The 24,723-nt window shown below is 42.0% G+C and overlaps 1 protein-coding gene across 3 annotated transcripts in view; it reads left to right on the top strand.

Annotated features, from left to right (window-relative positions):
* LOC121305375 (caM kinase-like vesicle-associated protein) overlaps positions 1-24,571 on the top strand; it is a 27,036-nt gene extending 2,465 nt beyond the window's left edge. Inside the window, exons 1-11 of one of the 3 annotated variants that reach the window (XM_041236980.1) lie at positions 15,489-15,592; positions 15,907-16,062; positions 16,353-16,484; positions 16,711-16,785; positions 17,428-17,566; positions 18,036-18,156; positions 19,364-19,439; positions 20,369-20,505; positions 22,168-22,246; positions 23,042-23,129; positions 23,308-24,571. In XM_041236980.1, the coding sequence (XP_041092914.1) occupies positions 15,570-15,592; positions 15,907-16,062; positions 16,353-16,484; positions 16,711-16,785; positions 17,428-17,566; positions 18,036-18,156; positions 19,364-19,439; positions 20,369-20,505; positions 22,168-22,246; positions 23,042-23,129; positions 23,308-24,441 (2,160 nt within the window). In that variant the 5' untranslated portion in view covers positions 15,489-15,569 and the 3' untranslated portion in view covers positions 24,442-24,571. Of the gene's footprint in view, positions 1-15,488; positions 15,593-15,906; positions 16,063-16,352; positions 16,485-16,710; positions 16,786-17,427; positions 17,567-18,035; positions 18,157-19,363; positions 19,440-20,368; positions 20,506-22,167; positions 22,247-23,041; positions 23,130-23,307 lie in introns of those variants that run through there. The other 2 variants (XM_041236983.1, XM_041236982.1) reach the window with 2 other exon arrangements.
* Positions 24,572-24,723: the final 152 nt, after the last annotated feature.

Here is a 24,723-nt window from a genome sequence, read left to right on the forward strand (position 1 = left end):
TCTCTCTCTCTCTCTCTTTCACTGTCACTTTTTTAAGATTTAATCTGTGCTCAGTGTTAAAAGCTCCTTAGTTGTTAAACGTGTTTCTGTGAAAGTGTATGTCAGAGAAATCTGTGTGTGTCTTATTGTGTGTGTGTGTGTCTGAGTGTGTGTGTCCCAGTATGTGTGGGTGTGTTTCAGCGTGTGTGTCTTAGTCTGTGGCACTCAGTGTTTGTGTCTTAGTTTGTATGTATCTGTGTGTGGGGGTGTGTGTGTGTCTCACTGTGTCAATGTGTTTTTGACACTGAATGTATTAAGTTTCTTTTAGTATGCATTCAGCAGTAAGCAGCTATAGTAAAGTGAACAGTTTCTTGATAGATTTCTTGATAAGGTCTTTTTTCCTCTGAGTGTGTGTGTGTCTCTCCCTTCTCACCTCTATGCTTATAAAAGCCTGCACATTGCCCTGAGCTGTTTAATAATCACAGATTTCATCCCTAAAGAATTTGTTCAACTGAACTACCAGAGAGGAGCGACATGGTGCTCCGAAAATAATCTAAAAATAGCTTTCTGACTTGTGCACTGAAAATCCCCTCTGAGAAAAAATACTGAGTCAAAAAAATAGATTTTCAGAGTGACGGCCAGCCAGCCAGCCTCCATACACCCCAGATTCTACAGCCAGCCAGCCTCCATACACCCCCCAGATTCTATAGCCAGCCAGCCTTCATACACCCCCAGATTCTATAGCCAGCCAGCCAGCCAGCCAGCCCCAAATTCTAATCATTAACCTGGGCTAAAGAATATCTAGAAAACGACTTATGCAATTGCGATGAAACTTGGTTTTATTATTAAACTACATTATTTAACTGATTTGTAAACTACATTCATATTAACACAGCTAGCTAAGAACATTTTTAAACGTTGGGAGGGAACAGTGGTGATGTTAATAAAGCCATTAAGAGGTAAGAGAACGGATTTTAAAGATGGTTATCGCTCATTTAAAGAGGGAGCGGTGGTATGTTGACAAAGCTGAGTAAGAAATCGCGTTTAAAGTCTGCTAGCTGTCAGTGGAAGCTGCTGTATCGCTAAGGAATAATTGAGCAGGTTGAGAGAGAAGCTTTAGATATTCAGAGTGACGCAGCACAGAGGCTGGGTAATTGGGACACTGCAGAAAGCTGCATTATAACTGAAGCACCTCCACATGAAGGAGAAACTGCAAAATAACCTGAGTTACATATATATAGTTATATATATGGATGGATGGGCTTCAGTGAGTTACAGGAAAACAATTCCATCGAGGGTTTCTGTGATGTCATGAACCACGAGAGCGAGGGCGGAGTTTCTAAACTGTCACAGAGACCCGAGATGGGATTGTTTTCCTGTCACTCACTGAAGAGGCCCGTGTATTATTTCTTCTAACCCTCGGACCCCCTCGCGATGCTGATATTAAAGAAGACGAGGTTCAGAGGGTCAGTCGGGTGTTTTTTTAAGCGTCGTGTTTCAGGGCTGTGCAGACATTCCATCTCGTTATCTGTTAGCGCTTCGGCTTTATTTGGATGATTCGCCTTTATCTTGTTTTAATTTCCCGTTCCTCTCCGGTTTCTCTGAGAGACGAACGTATGAACATTTCTTGAACATTACTGTAGTATTGTATATTACACACACACATCTATGTTATATAATGCAGGTTAGTCCAGTACATATTTCAATATATTTCAGCATAATTTTAAAATATGTATTAATGTATTCCTTTAAGAATACACCATTAATATATTTCAGCATGTAAAGTATATTTCGAAATGTCATCAAAATATATTGCAATGTAGACTTGTAATACTATTTTGGAATATACAGTGTGGAGCATATCCCAATATATATATATATATATTCAAAAGTATCTCCCACTCTTTTAAATTTACTAGAAACTGTGTCCAGGTGGAATTTTAAATACAATTAATAATGTGTCATTTTACAAATACAATGAAAAATAAATTGATGTATACTGTATATATTGTGAAAATTACAATATGTATTTTATATTCTGGAAGCAATATATTGATCAATATTTTAAGGGATGCTGAAATACACGTGAATATGAATGAGGGTGAATTGCTCTATAAAACTTTTATTTAGTCAGTGCTGCTTTAAGCATGAATGCATGAGCTGCTCTTCAGTTCTACCTGCCTGTAACACAGACACGCTCATCCATCTTTATAAATATTAGAGACAGTGCCATCTAGCGGTCAAAAACTCTGCATCACGTTTATTTTGATGGCAGTACACTAGCTGGGCACTAGATGGCTTTTGCTCACATAAAGACATACCTGGCTATTTTTTTAGAACCTGTACTAATTTAGTGATGGCCCGCCATTTGATCATGGTCTGGACTCCACAAGGTGCTGGAAGGTGTCTCCAGGGCTCCATTCAGTCCTTAATATTCATTGCAGAGGATTGTGATGACGAATCATTGAAACAATAGGATTGAGACCATTGTGGGAACCGTGGAAGAAGTCTCTGTCATGCTCCTCATACCGTTCAGAATGCTGGCAGGTGGTGGGGCATTATTTAAAGAACCCATCAGCATTGTTGGGTGAAGTATTGGTCTTCCAGAGTAATGAAGGGACCCAGGGCATTTCAGGAGAACCTGCCCCACACCAGGGCCCATGCCAAACCCAATCAGGGAGATCAGGTGGTCTAACAAACCATGGCTCGGCGAGATGACTTGAGGCTGGCTAGTGGTTTGCTGTTAGTAGTCTTAGCTTTTACAATATGCTAAACACAGGTTTATTAACTGACCTTGAAGATTCCATCTCTTTTGTGTGAATCGTGTGGCATGGACAATACAACCCTGCTTGTGTTACGATTATAAAACATTCTAGAACTGAATAGGGAGCGGAGGAGGGAGAGGGAGGCTAAAAGAGGGGGCAGTTCAACAAGAATGAAAAAGAGAGGGAGAGGTTGAGAGGGAGAAGATGAAAGGGAGAGAGAAGAATAAAGAGGGAGGGGAGAAAAGGAAAGGATGAATGTTTGAGATAGAGGGAAGGAAGAGACAGGGGATTTGAAAGTGAAATAAACTTGCAATTTTCTGCTTGAGCTGCTGTCTCCTCTTCAGTGGTTTTCTCTGTGTTTAATCAACTGATAGAACCCAGGATTGTTGCCCCCGGGGAGAGATTTACTTCTAAAGTATGATGTTGTTTCATTAATTTATATCGTTCCCTTTCAATTCGAAGATGACCGTCAAACGAAAACTCTTGGGAAAGTGTACCAAAGCCTTCGCGAGGGAGAATGAGTGGACAGCACATGAGGGGCATCTCGCTACTGCCTTCTAGTGTTGGTGGTGTGAGCTTACAACTTCAAAGAACCTGGTGCCTATCGAAGGCATAGAGGCATCTACGACATTAAGTGGGAAGAACCTGGTAAATGTATGCAAAGTAGCCCAGCTAGCTGCAGTACAAATATCAGTCAATGAGGCACCTCTAAAGAGTGCCCATAACATAGCCACACCTCTGGTAGAGTGCGCAGCCACCCTGCCAGGTGGGGGTAGGCTGGCATTAGTACACACAGTAGAAACTGCGTCCACAATCCAATGGGAGAGTCGCTGCTTAGAGAGGGCTTGGCCGCACGTCTGTTCGGCATCACAGACTAAGAGCTGGTCAGACTGCCACAGCACCCTCATTCTATCCACCATAGATGGAATTTAACCTTCTGTCCAACTCCTCACCCCTAGTTCCAGCGCCCTTGTGTGGGTGATGAAACCCTGTACAATTGGAATATAGTGGAGGCGGTCACATGTCACACTTCACATTTTCCCATATGCCTTGAGAACCATGCAACTGTCATTAAACTTGACATTTAACACGGTTTATCAAGTTATTGAGCATATTAGACTCTGTGGATATGGGGAGGTGCCTGTCAGAGATATGCTCAGGCCTAAATTTAAAATCTGATCCGAACCCCCACCGGACCAAAGAAAGAAAACTAACAGTGAATTTAAGAGCTGTGTTTTAATACTGTATGTTCAGTCATTTTTTTTTCTTTTAAACAAATGCATATAGTTTACTACAGGACAAAGTTATATTATTATTATTATTATTATTATTATTATTATTATTATTATTATTATTATTATGCATTTGTATAGGACTGGCTGTTAAAAATTTGATGACATTGGTGTTTTGCTACAGTTAAGACCCGTCCACGCAGCATTTGTTGACAGGCTGCACAAAATGTCAGCAAAGATGATTATTGGTTGTTAGTTGCGTTGGGAAATTAATTATATCCTCTAGTTACTTGGTAAAGCCCGACGACTCAGCGTTTGACAGGCTGCACTAAACGAATAAGCGGGTTTGTGAGACGATAAATAGAGAGGTCATTTCTCAAAGAAGCCGCGGTGCGTGGGGAGAGCTTTTTCCAAAAACCGTGAAGCAGGAATTGAGTTTTAGAAGCACTTGCACGCAGAGAAAGGAAAAAAAAATAGTCTCTTAAAATTAAAAAATACCATAATCCACTCATTGATAACACTATACCGACACGACCCGAGACCGAACCATCATATCAAATTACACCCGACCTGAACCCTATGTCGAGTCCTGTCGGGCTCAGGTTGGGGTGCAAGGGTCTTGTCCCCGCCCAATTTTCCTATCTAGTCTGTTTGGCTGCCTGTGCATCCACCTGTGTGTTACATTATTTTCTGTATACGGGGAGCTTATCAAACTGTGATGCATTCGATGCTAATTCTGCTTCTCTGCTGTTCTGTGCATGCTTTTGATGCAAAACAACAATTTGTTTTTGAATGTTCAGTGGTGGGTTTGTGGATGTATCTGACGGGCTTGTTGTCATGGCTACAGCAGGGCTGTACTGTCCTTGGAAGGTCATTAATAGATTATAAAGTCGTTGTTAGATTATGAGAAGGTCTCTCTCTCTCTTCTGATGTTTGTTTATAAGTGATGCTTCTGTAATCTGCTTAGGCATTGAGTTTGAACTCCATTCACCAGCAGCAGCTTGGCTTCAAATAATACCCACAATTTACAGACTATACAGGAGAGGAGAGACTGTCTGTACAGAGAATGAGAGACCGTCTGTACAGAGAATGAGAGACTATTTACATAGGGGGGGAGAGGCTGAAAAGATACCTCTCTCTCTCTCTCTCAGAAAGACAGAGCCCCACAATCCTGTTCATTTTGACACTGAAATATAATTCCTTCTTCTTCGTGCCTGCGTTAGTTTATATTCTTCAAGGGTTTATTTCATTTTGTTTTCTGTTGTTTTTCACTGCTGTATAATATAGAAAACTATGGAGATTGAAAAATGAGGGGAACTGTTTGAATCATTGCCACTATATACAAGATACTGGTATTTGATAAAAAGAAATAGGCAGTGTGTGATCAGTATTGTATCACTGTTTTTTTTTTGTGACCTTTCAGGGGTCAAATCCCCTGATAAGTTCTTTAAAATGATTTTTAAATGAACTTTTTTGAATCACAACAGCAGGAATCTATTGATGTTCAGTATATATAGAACCACAGAGATCTCTCTAGTGCATCATTGTATGCAAACCGCAATTACAGCACACTTTCAGATCATTTCAGATCATAACCCTCTTATTAGGTTTCAGGTCTATTTGACCCAACTTTCGTTTCCAATCAGCTTAAATGCTATTTTTCTTTTCATTTTCTGTATAATTTTTTGTGACTTTTCCTAAGTTGGGGTCATGAACTTATACACAGAAAACAGAACCTTTGAGATGTTTATTTTCTTTTTTAGAACAGGTCATGTGTACAAATAAGATGTTTCGGGTCACTGTGACCCCCTGGCGTTTATCTATGTAGCAGGAATAAAGCAAACTTCTTGAACTTGTTATAACTTGTTAACTATTATTGTTATTATTATCACCTGTCTGGAGATATTTATAAACAAAAAAAACAATATATATCTACAAGGCAGAGCCTAATTTTCTGTCAGCAGCAGCATCTCACTGGTAAAGACACTCCAGAATGAAAAGCTCCCAGGCTGGCAGTCAAAGAAGTTTTATCACAGCTCCTGGACTAAAAGAGCAGAAAAGAGTCAAACCTTTGCACATAAAAACAGTTAATCAATTTAAGGCTGTTTGAATTAGTTTGAAATTGCATCGGGTCAAATATGACCCAACATAACAGTACTGAATGTAATAGGAGGGTTAACTGAATCATCAACCTGCTCTAATAGAAGCTGCGTGTTGCTTTTTTTCTGCAGTGTTGTACTTGGCAGCTGAGATGATTTGTGTAGTGTCAGCTCACCTGAACAGACTGCATTACCCTGATAAACCAACTGCTTTATTTATGAGGACACATCAAGTGAAAGTTATGGGTCAGAACGCAATGTTAAAAGGTTGCCTCACCTATGGAAACTCCAAGTAGGATTCATATTGCTTCAGGATGTCAGGTATTATTTAAATGGAATACGCGTGTGTGGCAGGCTGGCGAGTATATAGAGGCCCAGAAACAGACTGCAGTTCAAAAAATACTCATTTTATTATAAATAAACACAAAAATAAAGTGCACAAGGGCAAAACAAAGATCTTTAAACACAAATAGAAAGACAAAAAAAAAAAAAAAAACTTACAAAAAAAAAAAATAAGGTTTCCAGGCTGGGCAATGCCTTCACCAGATTCACAAAATTTAAAAAATCTCAAACAACAACCACCAACCTACTTCCTCAGCTCCCCCCTCCCAAATGGGGAGCAGAGGCCTCCTTTTATGTCAGGTGGCTGGGTGCTGATTGATCATTAATTAAACTAATCATCTAATCAACCCCAACCACCTGAACATAATAAACCCAGGCAGGTAGGGGAAATTAACCCCATCCCTGCCAATTTAAAAAGGGCAGAGCTTTGCTCTGCCACAGCGTGTTAATCACCCAACGCAAAGCACGCACTCCTTTGCCCTTGTCTGCACAGTTACTGAGTGCCAATCAATACCAATCAGTGTGCTCTAATATAGAACCTGTCGTGATCAAACTAACTAATTATTTGGCATGTTATTTTATCTGTTTGAAATCATTTTGACTGTAAATTCACAATCAGAGCTTTTAGTATGATGAACATTATCACGTATATATAACATTATGTAGTCTTTAATACATGAATATATATATATATGATATTATATATATATATATATATATATATATATATATATATATATATATATATATATATATTATATATGGATTTACAGATGGACGACCCCCTCCTCCTCGCACAAAGTGTTCTCGAAATAAGAAGGCAAACTAACGCTAGCGCAGGGCTTCCCAAACTCGATCCTGGGGACCCCCTGTGGCTGCTGGTTTTCAATCCAACCCAGCTCTCAATTAAGTAACTAGACCCTTTATTGAACTGATAATTTGCTTAATTAGACCATTTTACTTGTTTTCAGCTCTTGAACAGTTTGCAGATTTCAAGTTAGCTATAACATTTGATTAGTAACTTGATCTACAACTGTTTAAGAGCTGAAAACAAATGAAAAGGTTTAATTAAGCAAATTATCAGTTCAATGAAGGGTCTAGTTAATTGAGAGCTGGGTTGGAGTTAAGGAGAGCTTGGTAGGAATGAAAACCAGCAGCCACAGGGGGTCCCCAGGACCGAGTTTGGGAAGCTAGAGGAACAAAGCTGTATTTAAACACCAACCTTCTTTCTGTCTTCCCTTTATGGAATAAAAATTGATTTCTGTGCCTTCTACCATCATGACTGAAATCAATCCTTTGCGTGACTTTTTAAAAGTCAACGACACCCGTGCCTTCTGCCAGTTCTGTTGTCAACTCAATGCTTGTCTTCTTTCTATTCCTTACATACTGTACATACAGACCGACACAAAGACACAGACCTTCACACACAGAGACAGACAAGCAAACACACACACACACACTCACACACACACACATACACACACACACACACACACACACACACACACACACACACACACACACACACACACACACACACACACACACACACACACACACACACACACACACACACACACACACACACACACACACACACACACACACACACACACACACACACTGACAGACACACACACACACATACTCACAGAGACACACACACACACACACACACACACACACACACACACACACACACACACACACACACACACACACACACACACAGACACACACACACACACACTGACACACAGACACACACACACACACACTCACACACAGAGACACACTCACAGAGACACACACACACACACACTGACACACAGACAGACACACACACACACACACTCACACACACACACACACACACACACACACACACACACACACACACACACACACAGACACACACTCACAGAGACACACACACACACACACACACACACACACACACACACACACACACACACACACACACACACACACACACACACACACTCACACACAGAGACACACTCACAGAGACACACACACACACACACACACACACACACACATACACACACACACACACACACACACAGACACACACACACACACACACACACACACACACACACACACACACACACACACTCACAGAGGCACACACACTGTGTTCATTTCACCCTAATGAGCATTGATGGGTATCGATTTGCTTCAGAACTCTGTGCCATTGAACCTTTTCAGTGTTATTGACACTCTTAAGAGAAAATAACAAATCACCTTTGACATTTTTCAAGGAGTCTTGTAAAGTATTGATCTTTTTTCGAAAAGAATGAAACTATTGTAACTTAGCTGCACCCACAATGATTGAGGCAGCATCTCTAATTTTCAATCGCCATGTCACCAGCAGTGATTCAGACACTACCACTGAGTCTTTGTTAAGGTGCTTTGACTTTCAGGAGCTGAAAGTTGCCTGCCACTGATATATGTAACACACTCTAGTTCAGACTTCTTTACAGAAGTAAGAGCTAGCAGTATCTTGTGATGTGACTTTTTTTGTTGCTGGCAATAAGCTAGCTGTGCACTAGATGGTGCTTACTAATATAAAGACACTCTGTCTGATCTAGTCTACTATCTAGTCTATATCAATGGCAGGCAACTAAAACAGCTCCTGAACTCCGAGTCAAAGCATCTTAACACACTCCTTTCAACAGCTTCCTTCCTGTCATTAACCAATCAGCCTCTTCCTCTGTTGACTGACAATGCTTTGAACCAATAACGAGACCCAGAAAAACTTGGTGACTTAGGAAGTGAAGCAGTAGCAGATTTACCAGATGGCAAGGCTAGCAACTTTCTTTAACATAGTGCCAGATTTTAAAAATAAATGAATGCGGTTCTTTCAAAACTGCACATTTGAGCCCTGTCCAGTTTAACAGGCAGTGTTGAGACTGTCGGTGAGATGCAGATAAAAACTGTCAAGCCATCCATGCAGACGAGGCTGGTTCTTTTGCATAGCGGTTAAGACACTCGTTTTGCAGGGTTACTGGTTCAAGTGCAACCCCCACTCTGCTACAGCAACAAAGTACAAAACAGGAACAAGGTAACAAAATTATTCCATTAGCTGCAATGCTTTTTGGAAGAGGCATTCAGCTCTGTCTGAGCATGTGCTGCTCCCAGCGTGTTGCTTGAGCTGCTACACACAGAAATAGAAATTAGCAAACTCCTTTTTTTAGACACAAAACTCGCATGGGAGTCAGCCTGCCGATTTTACACAAATAATTCATTCATCCTCCTGGCAGAGCTTCCTGAAAGGCAAAGCAGCTGGTAAAACAAGCTAGTCAGTGATGCCCACTGCCAGAGATGGGCGAGCAGAGGGGCATATACCCACAGTACAGAATAATAAGTAAGAAGTAGTGGTGTTTTAATTGTTGTGTTTAAGATGGCACATGCAAATGAGGTGTTGGCAAAATGACTGATTTATAATATATAGAAGAGCTTGTTGTGCGCTCAAGGTGTTCAACGTGCAACAGATTGAAAGATGCCCCAACTATCAAAAACCGATACTAAATAATGTTAATATTGCGTTTCATTACAATTTATTAAGCTGTTCTGCAGATATGGGCAAAAACAGAAGTGTGACAGAAAGCCTTCTCCTGTCCCCAGAATCTGCTAACTAATTTCTATGCAGGTTTCATCCCAATGCAAGCACTACAGAGTCAACTTTGCCATGGCTAATCCTTTTATATGATATTGAAATATATTCAAATGAAGGAAAGAACATGGAATTGGGCGGGGAACTGGAATGCAAAGCAGGCGCAAACATTCGAATGAGATGTGAGGATTTTGCCCTGCACTTGGGCAATTGCTGACCCTCCAGAAACTCTGCACCTCCTCTTACAAGGTGCAAACCATCGCAGAAGGGCAAGACAGAGAAGACCCTGCATATTTCCGGAGGATGAGGTTGTAAGGCATTATCGTCTCGCTAGACCTAATAGCTCAATTTCACCTTTTTATCACCTGGTTCAGTCCTCCTGTTAGCACCGACAGACTGATGTTGATGTTTTCCTCTATAGAGGACCATATGGCCTTTGGCAGCATGGCTGATGTTGGCTGAGGCTTTTCCAAATAACTCAATGTCATGCTGAGTCACCTGAGGTTTAAGGACTAACTCCTGCTCCATGATCAATAAACAGCACCAGCTAATTCTGCAGCACAGTGACAGCACTTTGACAGCATTGCTTCAACCAGCGTTTGACATTCGTTATAGGAATCCTAAATCAATACAGACCATTAAAATAAACAGACTCTGGACAGTCACACTAAGACATTGAGGTTCAGAGACGTCTACCGGGACAAAGTCTTATTTGCTGCCGGGAGGTGGCAGTCATTTTTAACCCTTTAATGACTGACTGATTCCATCACTTCAGTCATACACATCTGTGGCCAAAAGTTTTGCATCACCAAGATTTTTAGCATTGAGAGACAATTTAAAATAAAACACACACAAACATAATTTAGATCTTTTATTTAACATCATGCAATCAAAGAAAGTAAAAAATGATATCTCAAAAGTCTACAGGAAGCCATAATAGTAATACAGTATTTCATGTTCTATTGTCACATTTTTTTCATTTTGGCCAGAGCTGTACATCTTAAATGTGAACATATATATATATATATATATATATATATATATATATATATATATATATATATATATATATATATATATATATATATATAGTATATATATGTGAAAGATATTATATTATTATTATTATTATTATTATTATTATTATTATTATTATTATTATTATTATTAATTATGATTCTCTGCTTGAATTGATATCTGTCAATAGAACAATAATTATTAGTGAATGTGTAATGATGTTGCAGGCGCTAATGAGAGGGAAGAGAATGGGTTTTAAAGTGAATTAATGAAGCTATTCAACTTGTCTTAATTGCACATTAAGCCTAGTCGCTTCTAATTGCATCTGGACGATCGATAGCTAATGAGGAAATCGATCTGTTTTAAATGTTAATTATGACAACAGAGCTTCCATTGAATTGCTTTTTAAAAGGAGAAGTGAGAAACAAATGGTTTGCAAAAGTTTACAACAACCAGCTCCCCTAAGTTTCACACTTTATAGTTTCATATTATACAGCAGTGGCACCAGCAATGATTCAGACAGTGCCCTCTGAGTTTTCAAGCAAGAGAAGTTGTCTATCTCACTTTCTCCACTATAACGAAGTGTGTAAGAGTTGGGGAATTTTTTTCTTACCTAGTTTTTCAGTATTTTCAGCATATTTAAAACAAAACTAATATTGCATTATGTAAGATTCTAAATGTGTTTTCAACATGTGAGCTCAAGGATACGCATTTGTTGATCTTTGATGAGAATGTAAACAAACTGGGCAGCCAGCAGTTTGAGTTGGCTGCACAGGTGGCTGAACGATGCAGTAATCCGCTTTCAGTGTCAGATTGAGAAGGACTAGGGGACTGTCTCTCTGCTGCTTTATATAATCCGCAGAACTTGGCCGTCTGCCAAGCTACGAAATCAAGACAGGTGGCACAAACATGTTATTGGCATTGAATATGACTTGAGAAGAAAAAAGTCATGTTACAAAATAAATACAAAGCATTATGTCTCGTTCCTGCCTTTCACCGTCCCCTGGAGGACTGCCTTCCAATCTGGGGGGCTAGGTAGTGCAGACAAACAGACAGACAGACAGACAGACAGACACACAATCATGTTCAGTTTAACAGACACACAGACACATACAGACAGACAGAGCCCCGCAATCTTGTTCAGTTTGACAGACAGACAGACACACACACAGACAGAGCCCCACAATCCTGTTCAGTTTGACAGACAGACAGACAGACAGACACACACACACACACACACACACAGACAGACAGACAGATCCCCACAATCCTGTTCAGTTTAACAGACAGAGGTCTAATTCACTAGCCTCTCTCTTCTGCCTTTCACCTTCTCTGGAGGCCTAGGTTCTCTGATAAGAAGGGGAGGCGCTGGGTTTTGATTTAGGAATCATTTGGGAAAGTTTATTGAAGTTGTTTGTCAGAGAGGAAAGCATTGCTGCGCAGTATTGGAGTGTAATGACATTACAGCATGTGACATTTATCAAGTTCAGAGACGGCAAGCCTGCTGGGTTTATTTAGTGCTGCCATTATTGGAATTAGAAAACTTCTGTGGATTTATTGAAAAGTGTAATAACAGGGAGGTTTCGATCGACAAACAACTGCAGACATTGCCCTTTGTCACATGGTGGACGTGTCTCACACATTTAAAATGTCTGCGTCTCCTTTACCCTATCAGAGTTCCTCTCACATGGCACCCTGTACACTTGCTTTCTTCTAATTCAGTTTCTCTTTAGATCAATAGTTGCCAAACTAACATGGTTCACATTTGGAAATGTGTCATTGTCCTGATTGATCCTGCTCTGAATATCGTTTAGATGGGTGGCATTGTTTGCAATGCCCATGTCCTCGATTGCAGCCTCCTGTCCTGTGAAGAGTCGTCCTCTGCCACTAGAAGGACGTTTTTTTCCAGTTCTAAGTATGGATGGAACATTGACAGATGGGAGATACAATATCGATGAAAGCAAAACTGTACTTTTACTAAATCACTACAATACACTACAGAGGACTGAAGCAACTGTTGATCTGATGAGATTGGGTTGCGCCCGCTGCCCAGCTTCTCTCATGGTCAGTCCATGGTTGATTACATGATCAAGGACGGTTGCTAGTGTCTCATTTGATAGATTATCTTCTTCTTCTTCTTCTTCTTCTTCTTCTTCTTCTTCTTCTTCTTCTTCTTCTTCTTCTTCTTCTTCTTCTTCTTCGTCTCTTCTTCTTCTTCTTCTTCTTCTTCTTCTTCTTCTTGTCTACCCTCTCTTACCTGTTCCATTATTCTCCCACAACTGACAGTTCACCTGTGGCCCCTTTTATTTATGATTTAATATCTGCTAGATGATCAATTTGAGCACATCAAGCAATTTGCATGTGCACATGTGAAGTATAAATGAATGCAATTGGAATTGGATTCAATGAGAAAACGAGGAACTCTCACATGAATCTTGTGCTAAAGGCAGAGATTTGCAACCTCTGTAAAAACACAAATGGTTTTGCAAAGGAGGCTGTTGTTTTGGTTGTGCAGTTATTGGTTTCAATATCTTTCACCACAGTTTTAGCCATCGAGAAAGAACTGTAACAATCAGCGGCAACATTTCGGCTTCTGCCTTCTTCACACAGCCTGGTAGAAACAGCCAGGCTGCCTGAAAATGTTGTTTAAGTTTGAAAGTTGAACTTATTATTAAAATAGTGAGTTTTCAGTCTATCGCTTACTTCTTCATTAGACTTATGGATATGCATGTGGGGGTTTGAAAGGTAATAGAATGGATCCAAAAAAAAAAGCCCTCTTTGGTTTAAACTCTTAATAATATAACAAATCTTCATTTTATGAAGAAGGTGCTCTTTGGAGTCAAGGGTTTCTTCAATAAATATAGGTGTAAAAAATACTTGTATCCATTGTTTTCAAGCAGATTTAAATTAATCTATCAGGCAAATCTGCAAAGACCAATGCACTTTATTAATGAGGCATATCCAAAAATGGAAAGTTAAAAATAGAACACTAAGCCATATTCTAAAATAGATTGTAAAGCCCTCCTTTAAAGGGAGACTAGCGATAAAGAATGCTAGTGCTCGTACGAGGCATTATAAGTCACATCTCCATTGAAACCTGTTAGTAGCCATCACAATTTCCCAGAAAGTGTGGATCTTGTACTCGGAACGTCAGTTGCAAAGCATTTGAAATATTCAAACCACGACAAGGTCTGCAGAAACTGTAAAAAGAGTGCGTATATTTCCTCTGGTTATTTTGATTCTGGATGTTTCGAAGTGTTGGTGGTTGCTTCTAATCTTACTCTTGCATTCTTTGTAAGATACAGCAAAGAGTGTGCGAGAAATACACTCGTGCGTTGAAGGCATAGGAACGCCCTGATTAGCTGGACCGCTTACCCTACAGCTAGTTGCAATAGCCTCTAGGTTTCAGTCCCATTCCTGTGTCATCTATCAGCACACCGATTCATTTCTGTAATGCAGGGATTAGGGATGGGGGTTTTGAATAAAGCAGATTATACCTCGGGTTGTTACAGAATTCAGTAAAATACCGATGGGCAGGATGATGTCAACTTCCTACCTTCTGCTATGATATTTAGAAATGTCTTCTTGTTTTACTCTCTGTGCTTAATTTGAAAGAGACTTCTACAATTAGGGTTTTATGAACGTCATTTTTAGCCACGTGATTAGCCAAGCTAGTCTACATACAAGAGGCATGAAAAAGTAATTTTTAAAAGAGCTGGAATATGAATTATAGAAATAAATAGACAAGCTGAGATGTGACAGTTGAAGACTAGTGATTCCTGTTACATCAAAACAGATGAAATATCTTGACAAATGCTGAGCTAATAATGAAAGTTTAGTCAATTTTTCCGATTATTTTAGTTTTAAAATGGCATCACCAGCAGCACCTTGTTCCTCGGTTTCAATGAATGTCCAGCGTGAAACACCACTCCCATTGAGATGTATTGTCACCTTTATAAACACGCTCCTCTCCCCTCTCCTCTCCACAGTCTAGCATCTGTTGTGAGCTGGGGCCCATCTGTGAAAAAATAATTATAAACCATCTCTGTCTAATCCCTCACTTTCCTTCCCTCCCCCCTCTCTCTCTCTCCCTCACGTTCCCTCACCCCCCTTCCTTCTCTCTCTCCCTCACATTCCCTCATCCCCCCTTCCTTCTCTCTCTCCCTCACATTCCCTCATCCCCTTCTCTCTCTCTCCCTCACATTCCCTCATCCCCCCTTCCTTCTCTCTCTCCCTCACATTCCCTCATCCCCCCTTCCCCCTCTCTCTCCCTCACATTCCCTCATCCCCCCTTCCCCCTCTCTCTCCCTCACATTCCCTCATCCCCCTTCCTTCTCTCTCTCCCTCACATTCCCTCATCCCCCTTCCTTCTCTCTCTCCCTCATGTTCCCTTATCCCCCCTTCCCTCTTTCTCTCAAGTAAGTTTCCTTTTTGTTTTTCTGGTAATAAATCAATGTCAACAAAAGACAATATTTGAGTAATTCTGTTAAGAATGATTGGAAACATCATCAAAATGTAATGAGCTCTAAACCAAAAGAATTATATACTCTCCCTCTCTCCCTCTCTCTCTCCCTGTCTGTCTCTCCCTTTCTCCCTGTCTGTCTCTCCCTCTCTCTCCCTCTCTGCCTGTCTCCCTTTCTACCTGTCTGTCTCTTTCTCCAGGTCTGTCTCTCCCTCTCTGTCTCCCTGTCTCTCTACCTCTCTGCCTATCTCCCTCTCTCCCTGTCTCTCTCTGCCTCTGTCCCTGTCTGTCTCTCTTCCTCTCTCTCTCTCCCTGTCTGTCTCTGTGTCTCTCTGCCTCTCCTCTAACTGTCTGTCTCCCCTCTCAGGAAACTGTCGCCATGCCATTTGGGTGCCTTGCCTTGCGGGAGGGACGGAACTACAACAGCCTATCAGAAATCACTGACAAGTACGAGATTGGACAAGTGCTGCGAGCGTGAGTACAGCCGACCAATCACAGTGCAGGATACTAAAACCGATGCATGGTTAGTATTGACCTCCATGTATTACATTGACTGTCGTATTCAACACGCTTTTAAATTGGGTTTGAATGTGTAGAATTTAAAAATCCATGTAAACTGAGCACTATGAACATTTGTCAAATCCTATGTAAGACCACTTGTGCAGTATCATTTTAATAAACTGCAGGTAAGAAAATAATTCCATTAATCTTACCCATTCTGTACTTCCATTTGCAACACACAGTAGATCTCAGTGTCCCTCTCACTGACCGCAGCTTCCCACGATTGTCTGCGGTTTCTTCTCTGTGCTCCAGGAAGGAGTTCTGTGAGCTGTGCCTGGCGAAGGACAGACAGACGGACAAGGTCTTCGGCTGCAAGAAGTTTATCAAGAAAGACGGACGCAAAGTCCGGAAGGCGGCCAAGAATGAGATCATGATCCTGAAGATGTAGGAGAAACCAGCTCTGCTCTCCACAATCTTTCGCCTCAATTTATCTGGGAGCAGTCCATTCCAGTGTTATAATCTTGATCGTTAAGCTATTGCTAGACAATGAATTCACTAGCCCCTCATCCCTGCCTTTCACCTGGCTCTGGAGCCCTGGGTTCAAATCGAGGAGGCGCGGGCTAGTTCTACAATGTTGTATTCTAATCAACTGTCTCTTTCCATTCTGTAGGATCAATCACCCTAATATTCTTCAACTCATTGATACTTTTGAGACCAAAAAGGAGTACTTCATTATACAGGAACTGTGAGTCTGTTTGATTGACTTTTTAACTCAGTCTGTGCTGGCTGTTTATCTTTTTTTAAAAAAAAATAATTTTAAAGGAGAACAAACAAAGGCTTTTAAGCTTTTATTTTACAGCACTCCATTCAGTAGGTGTTGATCATGTTGCTAGTGCTAATAATTTCAATTCCCAGTTGGCATTTTAACGGGGAGCAAGGACATTGATAAGCAATATAAAAGGATATCTCTCTGAATTCCATTTGATATGTTTAAGATTTTGTCAAGAGAAAGTGTGCTTTGAAAACAAACCGTGGCGCTGCTTTTAGGGTTTTGATGCCATGGTAACCACACTCGCTTATCGCTATTGAAATCTATTAAAGTGCTTGTGATGTCATTTACTGCATCGCTAATGATGTAACGATCTACAATTCCTTTCTAGTTAAACCTTCAGGTGGAATTGATTGTCTGCTTATTTTCATTACTATGTTTATTTTAATTCTGTTTCTTGTAAAACTACAAGTTATGCATTGAACTAGTTAGTGTTCCTCTTTTTATTATGCTGGTCAGCTGACTCGGTGTTTTTTATTGATATATTCTAGCTGCTATTAGTGAAGAATCCACTGGACTTGTATTTGCAGCTGTGTGATTGGGTGTCTCTGTTTCCAGTGCCACTGGAGGAGACGTGTTCGACTGGATCCTGGACCAGGGGAACTACACAGAGCGAGACGCCTCCCAGGTCATCAAGCAGGTGCTGGAGGCCGTGGCGTATCTGCATTCACTGAACATCGTCCACAGAAACCTCAAGGTAGAGCACAGCGAGGGGGGCGGAGCGACGAGAGCGATCATTAGTGCAGTTTTGAAAGAAACACATTCAGGTCAAAGCCGCGTTTTTAAAATGGCATTCCCTGTTTGCTGTGACATTCTTTCAGAGTTGCGAATCTCAGACTTCTGCAGCAAATGGAACTGTAAAAGAGGGAAGATTGATTTTGTTTGATTTTGATCGCTTTAAAGACCCTTAAATGACTCAGGGTTAGCTCTGTCATTTTAGAAATAGCTGTGAATGAAAAACATGTGAGAAGGAGGGAGCGGGAGGCAAAGAGAGAGAGAGAGACAGAGAAAAAGAGAGAGAGAGAGAGAGAGAGAAGATAGAGAGAAGATGGTTTCTAGGTTTAGCGTCGTATATAGACCTGTGATCCACTTTTTATGTGACCCAGTATTCTGTTTTATTAATTTATTTAGTTGATGCATCTTCTGTCTGTCTTTGTCTCCCCCAGCTGGAGAACCTGATGTACTACAACCACAACAATCACAACAAGGTGGTTCTGCGGGATTTCTACCTGTCCTGCTTTGAGAATGGCTCCGTCACTGAGCCCTGCGGCACCCCAGAGTACCTGGGTAAATACATTCACAAACACATACTGCAATGTTCATAAGAACATGACAAGGTAACCCATTCCATCCCCTCACCACTCTTTGTGTGAAGAAGAGTCTCCTTCAGCAACACGACTAGGTAACCCATTCCACCCCCTCACCACTCTCTGTGTGAAGAAGAGTCTCCTTCAGCAACATGATTAGGTAACCCATTCCATCCCCTCACCGCTCTCTGTGTGAAGAAGAGTCTCCTTCAGCAACATGACTAGGTAACCCATTCCACCCCCTCACCGCTCTCTGTGTGAAGAAGAGTCTCCTTCAACAACATGACTAGGTAACCCATTCCATCCCCTCACCGCTCTCTGTGTGAAGAAGAGTCTCCTTCAACAACATGACTAGGTAACCCATTCCACCCCCTCACCACTCTCTGTGTGAAGAAGAGTCTCCTTCAACAACATGACTAGGTAACCCATTCCATCCCCTCACCACTCTCTGTGTGAAGAAGAGTCTCCTTCAACAACATGACTAGGTAACCCATTCCACCCCCTCACCACTCTCTGTGTGAAGAAGAGTCTCCTTCAACAACATGACTAGGTAACCCATTCCACCCCCTCATCACTCTCTGTGTGAAGAAGAGTCTCCTTCAACAACATGACTAGGTAACCCATTCCACCCCCTCACCGCTCTATGTGAAGAAGAGTCTCCACTTCATTTTCAACAGTGTCCTCTGGTCCTGGTTTCTAGGTCAGTACCGGCTTGTTTGGCAAAATAAATGAACATCTTTTGACTTTTATAGCTCATTCATTTAAGCACTGGGAGTGGATTTTCATTTTTTTTTTTTTAAATTGATGTTTAAATATAATTCAGACACGTGTTTTAAAAAATATAATTCAGACACGTGTTTTAAAAATAAGCTGTCTCAGCCAAACTTAAAAGCAGGGCAACAGCTCCCTCTGCTGGTTGGGTTTGGTTGTGCATATTTCTTTTTTCAACGGCTTGGGATCAGGGTTGCAAATTCCCTGCTTGTCTGGTCCTCGTTAAAAGATGTTCTGTGTTAGTGTTTCAGGTCAGTGCAGACGTTCTGCGCCGTTACCCGTTAGTGCTTCAGCTTTGTTTGGACAGTTGACTTTACCTTGTACGTTTACATATTTACTGTTTGTAAATATATAATGCAATAATTTGAACACGTTCAATAATTCCTGCTGTTAAGTTTTTTGTCTCCCCCCCCCAGCTCCGGAAGTTGTAGCCCGACACAGGTACGGCCGCCCTGTTGACTGCTGGGCGGTGGGAGTCATCATGTACATCCTGTGAGTACCACCAGGAGGCGCTGTTTCTCAACACACCGAGACCCAGCTCACACAAAGCAGAGCGAAATGGGACCAAACCCTGTATTATTATCTCACCCTGCTATCATGCATGGGATTTGATTTCAAATTACGGTGCCTGTTCTCCGTCACTTGCTTTCAGGACGCTGCACGGCACACCAGGGAAGACTTGGGGGGTTAATACAACAACCTCAAACTGTAGGTGTCCTGGAACCAGGTTTCAAGCCACGATTCCTGATACGCTGGCCTTGTGTTCCCTTTGATTTTGAGCTAAGAGACTAAATTGATTATCGGCTTCATCTACACCTGTGTGAGCTTTTCTGCTGACGTGTGTTGAGACAGGCTGGTGAGGGTTAATTGTTGCCTGGTATGTGTACTCTAGTGGGCTCAGAGCACACGTGATTACAGTTTGCTTGTTATGTTACCAATTATCATAGAAATCAGTAATTGAGCTGTTACTCCACAAGTGCAACCAACCACTAACTACCCTATTTATTATTATTTAGCATTTATCCAAGGCGACTTACAGAGACGAGGGTGTGTGAGCTATGCATCAGATGCAGAGTCACTTACAACAACGTCTCACTCAAAAGAGCGAATGGGGGTTCAGTGACTTGCTCAGGGTCACACACGTCGAGTCAGTGGTTGAACTGGGATTCGAAGCTCCTGGTTACAAGCCTGTTTCTTCAACCACGGACCACACAGCCTCCTACAAGGGCATGGTGGTTAATGGTATACCGTATTTCTCCTTTCCCACACATTTTCTTTCATACGATTGCCAATGCATTTTCACTTTACACTGTGAACCTTGCTGGGATCTAACGTTTTAAGTTTCAAGGACGTGATGACGAAATGAAACAGGCAGTCCTGGACCCCCTCTGGTTTGATCGTTGTGTGTTTCTGTGTTGCAGTCTGTCTGGAAACCCTCCTTATTACGACGAGACCGAAGAAGAGAACACAGACCTCCACAATCGCTTCATTTTCTGCAAGATCGTAGCGGGGGAGTTCGAGTTCGACTCTCCCTACTGGGATGACATCTCACCTGCAGGTACAACCGACGGCCACACGGGGGAGACAGAGACAAAATACACTGCTGTCAGCGCTGTCTCGTTTACCTAGTTTTGTATATCAATTTTTTTTTGTCTTAGAACCACAACTGGAGAAGGAAAAGGAGAGATATATTTTAAATGTATTGGAACATTATTCAGAGCCCTTTAAAGGTCTCCCTATAGCAAAAGCACAATAAAGTGTAATACAGCACAATGACAGCATGGTAAAGCATAGGGAAGCATTGTAAAGCACAGAGAGGTCTGGTAAAGCATAGGGAAGCATTGTAAAGCACAGAGAGGTCTGGTAAAGCATAGGGGAGAATTGTAAAGCACAGAGAGGTCTGGTAAAGCATAGGGAGGCATTGTAAAGCACAGAGAGGTCTGGTAAAGCACAGGGAAGCATTGTAAAGCACAGAGAGGTCTGGTTAAGCATAAGGAAGCATTGTAAAGCACAGAGAGGTCTGGTAAAGCATAGGGAGGCATTGTAAAGCACAGAGAGGTTTGGTAAAGCACAGGGAAGCATTGTAAAGCACAGAGAGGTCTGATAAAGCATAGGGAAGCATTGTAAAGCACAGAGAGGTCTGGTAAAGCATAGGGAGGCATTGTAAAGCACAGAGAGGTATGGTAAAGCACAGGGAAGCATTGTAAAGCACAGAGAGGTGTGGTAAAGCATAGGGAAGCATTGTAAAGCACAGAGAGGTCTGGTAAAGTACAGGGAAGCATTGTAAAGCACAGAGAGGTGTGGTAAAGCATAGGGAAGCATTGTAAAGCACAGAGAGGTCTACAGAGTTACTGTGCAAATTTACTATGGACAATGTTTATAGGAGGATGTGAATGTTTTAATCCATGTATAGAATAGGTTGTATTTTTTTCTAAATTAAAGCTCTGAAGAACACAGGGAGGGGTGATGCTCAGGAAACTTTGTAATACATTGAATCATTACTATCACTAAAACCCAGAGAGATAAAACAAACCTCCTTGAGTCTCACCTGCTGTGCCCTCCGATTCATTACACGGGTCTCAGGTGTGCCACTTTGAAAGAAAGCCACGATCCAGCAAACGTGTACTTTGATTTTAAAACATGCTATCTGGTACTGTACTAGATTAAAGACAACTCTCTGCGACAGCAACGCTTTTAGATAGCGCTGTACTTCTTTGGTTACCATGGAGAGCGAACTTGTCCCCGCCCCCTTACATGGCTTCTTTTCTGTCATTCGCCAGCCAGCTGGAGGGAGGGGCGAGCCAGAAGGGCACTGCGTGTGTGAGATAACCCAGGAAGTGCAGGTTTAACGCATTTCCTTTGAAAAAAGCAGAGACAACCTGAAACTTTCTTTAACCTATCAGATATCATGTGCTCCAAATGAAAATACACGTGCTTCTTTCAAAACTGCACATTTGAAACCTATGCAGCTAATGGAGGAGCAAGACAATTAGATATGATATTGAATACTGGTACCAAATTATATAACCCAGTTACAGACACATGTAATAAAAATAATAATTCAAACAGAACCAATATAAAAGCAATGATTATAACTATTGTAAAATGTTGGACCATAAGAGATTGGAACAGTATATAGAGAAAAAGTGCCTCCCAGTTTATACTGGTTTGGCAGGGGGTGTCCTGGTTTAACTGGCTCGTACTGGTGTGTTTCCTGCAGCCAAGGAGCTAGTGTGTCAGCTGATGGAGGTGGATCAGTTGCTTCGAATCTCTGCGCAGGACGCGCTGTGTCATGAGTGGTGAGTGTGGGACCCAATTCACACGAGTGGATCGGATAATGCAGTTCCATATGTCTTGAGAACCGCTTATTCAATTGTTATCCACTTCTTTCAATAACACAAGAAGTTATTCCACATTCTGTAAATCAGTCATTTTAATATGACGCTAACACCTCGTTAGCTTACCTAATTAAAGTCTTAAATACCACTTGTCCAATTTTCAATAAGCTACTGATTGCTAATTCTTATTCAATACTATTCTGTACTGCCATGGCCGACTTTATCATACTGGTAGATCTAATGTTGACTAATTTTGAATGTTCAGGAGATGCTATTCACTTCTGCTGCCTGTCATAGACATGTATAATGCAGGCTAGATCAGTCAGTGTCTTTGCAGGGTCAAGTCACTGCGTGTCGGTCAGTAGAAGGCAGCTGATTGGTTAAAGACAGGAAAGATGGCATTGAATGGGGTGGGGACCGTTGCAATTTCCGTGCGACCTAGGAAGTCTAGCAGAAAGCCGAAATATATTATGTTTTAAAATTGAAACACACAGACGCGCCAAAACATGTGCTTCTTTCAAAACTGCACATTTCTGTACTATTCGGTAATACTGTCGGTCTATGTTGTGCTCATAATGCTGACAGCTCTGATTTGGAATGTGTAACAGGGCAGAGGCTGGCAGCGGGCATCCGTCTCAACCACAGTGCAAAAAAACATTTGTGTTTTTAGAGCTTTTAACCACAGTATGCACAACACAAGTGCGTAGCTGTGAAAATGGAGGGGTGTTACTGACAGGCTTGTGCTTTATAATTTAGGATCGCAGGGGACGGAGCGTCGGAGAAGAATCTGAAGGATGGCGTGTGCGCCCAGATCGAGAAGAACTTTGCCAAAGCAAAATGGAGGGTAAGCAACCCTTTTATCCCTCTCCACCCCAGACCCCTGCTTACCCCTGTGGGGTAACACCAGAGCAAAGCATGATAGGCATCATCTGGTTTTGTGGGTATTGGGTTGGGGATAAGGAGTGTTTTGTAGGTGTGTGTATACCGGAGTGAGCACGCTTCTCTCTCCCTTCTTGTTTCAGAAAGCAATCCGCGTCGCCACCTTCATGCAGAGACTCCGCACCCCTGATTCTGCAGGGAGGGGGGGGAGCACGCATCTCACCCCAAGGAGTTCCATGAGCATCTCTCACGAGGTCACCATCGAGAACCTTCCAGAACCTTCGGAGAAGCGGCAGTCGCACAAGCCTCCCGCCATGCTGATTCTGAGCCCTTCCGTCGGCCTGTCTCCCACAGCTACCATGGACAACCTTCGAGTTCACTCCAAACCCCCTCCCCTCCCCCCTCAGCCCTCCCCCGCCAGACCGAGCCTTCCAGAACCCAAGAGCAAAGCCGCTCCTGGAGAGTCCAGCTCTTGGAAAATGGCAGCCGTTCTAGATCGTGGAAGGGAGAACAAGGTTCCAGATCAAACCAAGCCCTCGCTTGCCAGGGTTCTAGATCGCAAGGAGCCCAAAACGGCCATCGCTATTCTAGATCACAAACGAGAGGAGAAGACGAAGGGCTTTCGCGATCATAGCGAGAGGAAAGCCGCTCCACATCAAAGCCAGAGTAAGAAGATCATTGTTCTAGATCAGGGTGAGGATAGTAAATTGCATGGGGTTCCAGGTCAAACAGAGAGGAAGTCTCCTGCCGCTTTAGAACAGCGCAAAATGGCAGCTGTTCTAGATTGGAGAGAACCTGGCCGCACTCAAGATTCGGGCGACAAGAAATCTGTTTCGCCTCTAGATCAACACCGGGGAGTAAAGGCTTGCTTTGAATTGCAGGACAAGACAATAATGACTGACAAGGCAGCTGTTGCTAGCATTCTAGATCAAAAGCCAGCAGTCATGGTTCTAGATCAAGACAAGTGGAAAATGGACACAGTGATTGAACAAATCGAGAAGCAGATCAGCGACAGTCGAGATTCAGAAAGAGAGCGAGATTACAGGCACTCAGTTCATGATCGCTCACTGTCGGTCCCAGAACAGAGGGAGGGGCGTGTTCTAGATCACAGGAGCCCATTTCCAGATCGAAGGCAGGTTCTAGAGAGAGGGTGTGGTTCTAGACCCAGCCTCCCACACCTCACCACTGTAACAGCGGTGGACTCCCAGGAGCCAATTACACACGAGGACGACGGGGCTGACAGCGACGGGAGCCAATCAGAGAAGGGGCATGTCTAGGGAGGAAAGTAGTGACTAAGAAGGCAGAACCACAAATTTCTTTTCTTTTCCTTTATCGGCTGAGCAGCTTCTTGCTGTGATTTCTTTATCCTGTATTCTCAAATTCTTTCAATAAAACTTTGAAAAAAGGACGATCCAATGTGTGTGTGTGTGTGTGTGTTAATATCGATCACATAGTGAACATTTGTGTACCTTAGATTGACAGATTGCTACACCCCAAATGTCATTTCTAAAAAACCATGTATCGTATTTTTATTTATTATGTAATTTCTTGTGGTGGTT

Source organism: Polyodon spathula, chromosome 43 (assembly GCF_017654505.1).
Source record: "Polyodon spathula isolate WHYD16114869_AA chromosome 43, ASM1765450v1, whole genome shotgun sequence".
NCBI lineage: Eukaryota > Metazoa > Chordata > Actinopteri > Acipenseriformes > Polyodontidae > Polyodon > Polyodon spathula.